We start from the raw sequence: 6,596 nt of genomic DNA, 5'->3' as shown, positions 1-6,596 counted from the left end.
AACAAGTTTAGAAGAAAGATACATGAATTTAGAGATGGAACTTAGTCTACAGCGGATGAAAACCTCCGAGCTCTGTTTCTAAATCCTTGTAGTCATCAAATTGTTATAAAACTCTCATTTCTAAAAATTCTGCCTATTGTTCCTTTTATAATGGGAAAAACACGCGTCCAAATTGCGCCGCAATTTAAAGTAATCACGCTATGATTTTTCTAATAACTAACTATTTTGCTAGCTTTTATTTTCCGTTAGTCTCACCTCAATCGGATATACTAAGCTCAAGATATGATTGAATTACTGTTTTCTCCTTTGTCTCAAATATTGCAAAGTTTATCTTTAAACAATGTAATCTCCTCTAAATACTACTAAAAATACTAGAAACTAGTGATAAAATATTATGATGACAGACTGTCATCTAGAGATAATGGGTTTCCTTGTCGGAGGCCTCTAGACGAATTAAAATCTTATAACTTCTCATTATTCCTCTTAAGAACTATTTTAAAAGATGTGATTATGGTTTTATGTGCTCTGTAGGTTAAATTTTTTTGAGGTTTTGATGATGACAACTCAACAAGGCAAAGTTAATCATAAGCATCATCAGGCAAAAAACTATAAAAAAGGAAAGTTGACTAGGTTATGATGTTGAGCGAAAAACGAGACAAATCAATTTTCATTATCAATATTGAAAGGAGCTGAAGATGTGAAAAATCTCCCAATCTTGCACTTAATTTTTTTAAATCTTTCTAACCAATTATATGTAAATTTAGGCGAGTCTTTAACCCAATGTAATGCTTCCCCTCCTGATGACCATCAATGGTATCAAAGTCTAGTTCAAGTAAGGGACCAACTTCTTGTATTGAAAGTCTTATTGGCATGGTGGTAGTCATGCAGCGTGTCCAGTTGTAGTGCCCATGATGAGTAAGTGTGTTTGTCAATGGTGGTACAAGTATGCGGATGAAAGAGCTTGCGCTTAAGGGGGAGCATAATAAATAAACTCACACTTATGGGGGATTATTGAGAAATAAGTGTGAGTGGTTTTGAGAAACAAAGTGTAAGTTCTAAGTCCTTCATTGCTTGGAAAAATGGAGGTTGAACACTTTATAAGTGAGAAGACACATACACCTATCACATTAAGGTTTTGGATGAATATGTGGTGTCTCTCTCATTTGTTCGAGTGAGTCTTACACATGATAGATATTACTCAAGTACATTTAAATGTTTTTCTCAATGTGCCACATACAAATATGATGATTAACACGTGGAAACACCCTTGCAACTGCATTATTAATAGCGACGTCTTGATTAGGATAATGTTTTAGGACAAACTCCATACATTGCTTCTAACCAAGTACTTAGCAACCACATAAAACTTTCTTCAGTTTCACCCCATAAAAGAGCACAACCAAAAATAATGAATTGTCGGTGATGATTAACTTCCAGTGAAATAAACAAAAGGCATTTTGTATCTATTTGCTAAGTATGTTGGTTCAAAAGTCACAACATCACCAAAATATTTATAAGCTATTCTAGATCTTGAATCAACCCAAAAGCAATTTGTTAGCTGTTCTTCTACATCCATTTGAAATGCATAAAAAAATCTTGGGCTCTTCAATTGATAACTTTTAAAATATGGTAACATTAACTGAGCATCTCCCTTTTCTAATTCTTTTTGTCAATTATCACTACGTAGTCAATCATATTTTGTTGATTAAATTCAACATTATCTATACTATCACTTTTCTATTAGTATAAATATATTTTTAATTAAAATAAATTAAAATTTGTGAAATCAAGATTCTCAATGGAAGATCTTTTGTTTTGATGAAGACAAATCATACATGACAAGAAGGAAAAGATGATATTCAAGATAAAGCATCATGTGTAAAGACTTTGATTCAAGCTATGGATTCTTTGGAATAGGTATAATCATAATTATCAATTACTTAAAGTCTTAGATGCTCAAAAATCAAACCACAAAATTGCATAGCATACTCCTTCTTAAATCTCAAGTTTCATAAACAAAAACTGCTTTTTTACTAAGTGTAAATCGATTTACACTTACTGTAAATCGATTGCTTGCTGAAGGTTTTTACATGCGCTTCTGTTTTTGCTTGTGTAAATCGATTTGCACAATATAGCAATCGATTTGCACTGAAGGTTTTTTGAATTTTTTGACTGTTAGAAGTTGTGCAATCGATTTGCACAAAGGTGCAATCGATTGCTTGCTGAACGTTTTTGAAAAACAACATCTTTTCATTACACCTTCTCAAACACCTTTTCATTAAAACCTTTCCTTTAATCTTGGCAATGGTTCATGATTAAAATACAGAAACTTGTGATATTTCAAGAGGTGTTATGAACATCTATATATACTCAAAATTTCAAATTCATTCTTCACCTCTTCCAATCAAAAACTCTTAGAAATTTTCAGAAATTCACATTATTTTTTTCTTCAATCTTTTTCAAGATATTTTCTACACACTTTCATATCATCCAAACTAGAAAATATTTTGAGCAATCTATTACTTTAAAGAATTGTGAATTATTATCATTGGAAGGGAAGATCAATCAAGTGATTGATACATTGTTCTACTATTCAAACTCTTATACAAAATCAAATACTTGTTGTATTCTTGTTATCCAGGATTGTTGGAAACAAGTTAGACACTTTGAGAGGATTGTTCTCATAAGTGGTCTTAGTGAAAAATCCAAGAGGATTGTTCTTGGTCCAAGAGGATTGTTCTTGGTGTTTGGTTAGGCTTGTACAAGATACCAATTATATTGAAATCTCTTACTGCGTAAGGGGACTGGAGTACTCTCGGTTTGTGAGGGGAACCAGGATATATCCTTGTGTCATTTATTTTTCTGCACTTTACATCTTTTAGTAACATCACCATAAACCAGAAAAATAATCACTTTACACCATAAAATCGAAAAACTTATAAAGTACCTAATTCACCCCCCCTCTTAGGTATATCTGATACTTATAAAATTTTATTTTATTTATTAATAAATTAATATAAATATATGACATGGGAGAGAATAATTGAACCCAACCAAATTTCAAGGTCCTATTGTATTCACTTTAACCATTTTCTCTTTGTTACGACGGTGTGATAATGGACGCTACATTTATCAAATGAAAATTTGCCGCGATCCAATTGGACGCTACACTGTAGTAAACCCTATCTCCACATTTCCCATTCTACCCGTTTCTCCACTGTAGCCGCCAAGAAGCACCATTTCTGAAGCTGCGAGAGTGCTCCTTTAATCTACACCGTATCTCGCAACGCAAGGTCTGTGTTCTTTTCTATACATTAGCAAATTAGGGCTAACTTTTAGGGCTCTTTGGTGAAACTTAACTTGGTAGGATAGTTACATAATTTCCTAAGCAATAGCAAGTAAATTATTGAACATCTGAAACAAAATGTATGGTGGAATCGTTTAGCTAAAAAAATAACACTATCATACCATGTAGCTTTAGACATACAATACTAAGTTGATGTAGTTTTGTTCCTCACTGGCTCTTTTGTAATTTTTTGTTTGTGACTTGACTCTGGTGCACTCATAGCTTATATTAGGAGTTCAAAGTATGTAAGCAATGTTATCTGTGATGTTAATGGAACACATTTTTGGGAATGATATGTTGTTTGTTAGTAGAGAGTAAAGCTCAATAAGGCGTTGGTTGTATGCTGATAATTTAGTAAATTTTTATGTATTTGTCTGTTTGTGTTGTTTGTAAGCGGACAGTTGAGCTCAGTAGTGCGCGATCCTGTCTAAGATCCAATATGTTAGCTGCGTGCTGATAATTCAGAAACTATGCACATACTTATCATATATATACTTTTTTTCGGACTTGTTTTTTTACAATTGTCTATAATACAGAGGTTTTTGCTGTTAAAATTTTTAAAGTGTGACCAGTACCCCCTTGATAGCTAATAATTATATGCGTAATATGCAGAGAATGGATCGTAGTTGGATGTACGATAGGTTCAATCCTCATAGAAGAGGCTTGAAATTTGAGTTTATTAACGGAGTTCAGGAGTTTATTAAGAAGGCTAAGGAACAACCCTGCTTTTTGTCTGAGAGAAAGATCAAGTGTCCATGTGAATCGTGCAAGTGTCTAAAGTCTTTCACTCCAAGAGATGTGAAAGGTCATTTGTACAAGAGTGGTTTTAAACCAAACTATTCGATCTGGACTGAGCACGGAGAACTAGAGCAAAATATTGGTCTATTGAATCAATCAAATAGTAGTGAACATATAGAGGAGAAGGAGGAGCTAGTGGAGGAGGAGGATCCCAAAACTCCTATTATGGAGGAGTCGGAAGAGGAGGATCCCGAAACTCCATATACAGAGGAGTCAGAAGAAGAGGAGAATCCCAAAACTCCTCAAGAAATGGATTCAAACAAGCAGAATGCTGATGGGAAGGTTCTTATACGACCTTGTGGACGAGGGTAAGTTAGAATGTTATTTGTTTCGTTCTTTAACCATTTAATTTATTTGTTATTTGGACTTTTTGCAGGTGGGCGCCTAGCTCGGCGCCTGCTGCTGCAATTAAACACAGCCTTGGAAGGGCCCCGATGACCCTGCTCGGGGGAGAGGCTTCTTGCTTCAGTGGCCTCTGGTCTCTGATTCTTCCTGCTCTTTCTTTGTGGAGAGCGGGAATATGATCTCCGGCGGCGATGTCTTCTAGGTGGAGAGCGTGAAGAAGATGGGGAACGCCGACGGTGTCTCCTCGGAGGTGAGCGCGAGGAGGAATAGAAGCGCGACTGGTAATGTCTCCGCGGAGGGGAGCGGCGCCGTCGCTTCCTTTCCAGCTCGTGGATACGGTCGTCCTGAAGTCGGAGGAGGCTGTTCGTCTTTTGCAGTTCTTTGAGCAGGCGGACAGTGATGGGGTCAGTATCCTCGGGGATGTTGAGCGGTTCCTCCTCTTCTTCATGACGGGCTCTCTGCCTGTCGGAGGTGTGGGTGAATGAGGAAGCAGCGTGCCCGTCTCTAGCGTCAGTCTCATTCTCATTTTGGGGATGTTCAGGCCCATTGTGGGTTCGGGCCTGCTCGTCTTCCCCGTTCTGAACGTGTCCCTCGGGAGGGTTTTGTTCGACATTCTGAACCTGTTGGAGGCCCTGTAGCTGCTGGATGTTCTGGATCCGCTGCCTCCTAGGTTGCGAGGTCTCATGTCTCGGTCTTCTCTGTCCGGCAAGAGCATGTTGTGGTTCTTCTTGCCGACGACGATTCGTCACCTCGCGGGTGGAATCTTCGATCAGATGTTCCAGGAGGAAGGGATCGGAGTTTGGGATGTTGTTGTTGTTAGCCATGACGATCGTGAAAGTTTATGCTTTGATCTTTGTTAAAGAAGGGGGAGCAAGATTCCCACAGACGGCGCCACTGATCGTACCTAATCAGAAGAATCGTCAAGGCAGCGGAATCTGGCTTGGAGAGCAAGATGGGGGGGTACCTGCAAGGTTCTCCGATGCTTAAGTTAGTAGCTATCAGAGAATGAGGGTTGAGAGTGAAGAATAGAATACCTGACCCTCTGGTGAAAGAGGGTATTTGTAGCCCCCAGCGCTGGGCCAAGGTTTCCTAATTGGGCCAAATCCAATTGGAGGCCCACGTGCTAGGAAACTGCCAGAACGTCCTTGTGCTAGGGCAGAGTCAGCAGGTGACCCACGTTCTGGATGAGCATAGCGTAGGGTTCGGAGATGGTTGACCGAATCCCCCGCTGCGTGACGCGTGGTCTTCGTGCGTGGATATCTCTTGACGGTTATCCAGTAAATGGGCCCAATGATTTGGGCCTGCTCGGCTAGTGAGAAGAGCTGGGCTTGCTCGGCCCAGGCCAGAACAGTTATATTTAAAAAAGTTGTATATATAAAATATTTAAATAATTATATAAATGTATTATTTAATAATTATATTTAAAAAAAACGTTTTAATTTACATTTATATAAAAAGTTAATAATTTTAATTAACAACAAAACATGCATATATTAATTAAAATACATTTAAATATTTTATAATAATTAAATAATACATTTATATAATTATTTAAATATTTTTTATGTACAGCTTTTTTAAGTTATTATAAAATAATATTAATATTTGTAAAATGTTAAAAAGTTAATATTTATAAAATGTTAAAAATTTATAATTTTTTTTATTAAATCTATATATATTTATTAACGTTTTTATTAAAAATATTTAAAATTTTTAATAAATTTAAAATATATATAAATATGTAAAATTTACGTTTTTATTTACGTTAATATATTTTTATTTGTAAAATTTTTATTTACGTTAATATATATATTTATAAAAAATTTACAAAATATATATAACATTAAAATGTTAAATTTAACAGTTAACATATATAACATTAAAATGTTAAATTTTTATAATATTAAATATATATAACATTAAAATGTTAAATTTTTATAACATTAAAAATATATATAACATTAACAGTTAAATTTAAAAAATTTAAAATATATATATAACATTAAAATGTTAATAAACATTAATAAAGTAATATATAAACATATATTAATATATTAGTAATAAAGTATATTAATAAATAAATAAATAAAGTAATATATAAACGTAA

The 6,596-nt window shown here is 35.0% G+C and overlaps 1 protein-coding gene across 1 annotated transcript; it reads left to right on the top strand.

Moving 5' to 3' along the window:
• Positions 1 to 3,084: 3,084 nt before the first annotated feature.
• Positions 3,085 to 4,668, top strand: LOC131598423 (uncharacterized). Its single transcript, XM_058871026.1, has 3 exons — positions 3,085 to 3,293; positions 3,959 to 4,452; positions 4,521 to 4,668. The coding sequence occupies exons 2-3, from the start codon at positions 3,962 to 3,964 to the stop codon at positions 4,666 to 4,668; spliced, it is 639 nt and encodes a 212-aa protein (XP_058727009.1). The 5' UTR covers positions 3,085 to 3,293; positions 3,959 to 3,961.
• The last annotated feature ends 1,928 nt before the right edge of the window (positions 4,669 to 6,596 follow it).

This window comes from Vicia villosa, linkage group LG4 (assembly GCF_029867415.1).
Source record: "Vicia villosa cultivar HV-30 ecotype Madison, WI linkage group LG4, Vvil1.0, whole genome shotgun sequence".
NCBI classification, from domain to species: Eukaryota; Viridiplantae; Streptophyta; class Magnoliopsida; order Fabales; family Fabaceae; genus Vicia; species Vicia villosa.
The sequence above is the reverse complement of the archived record's forward strand: the minus strand, read 5'-3'. Positions and strand labels throughout refer to the sequence as shown.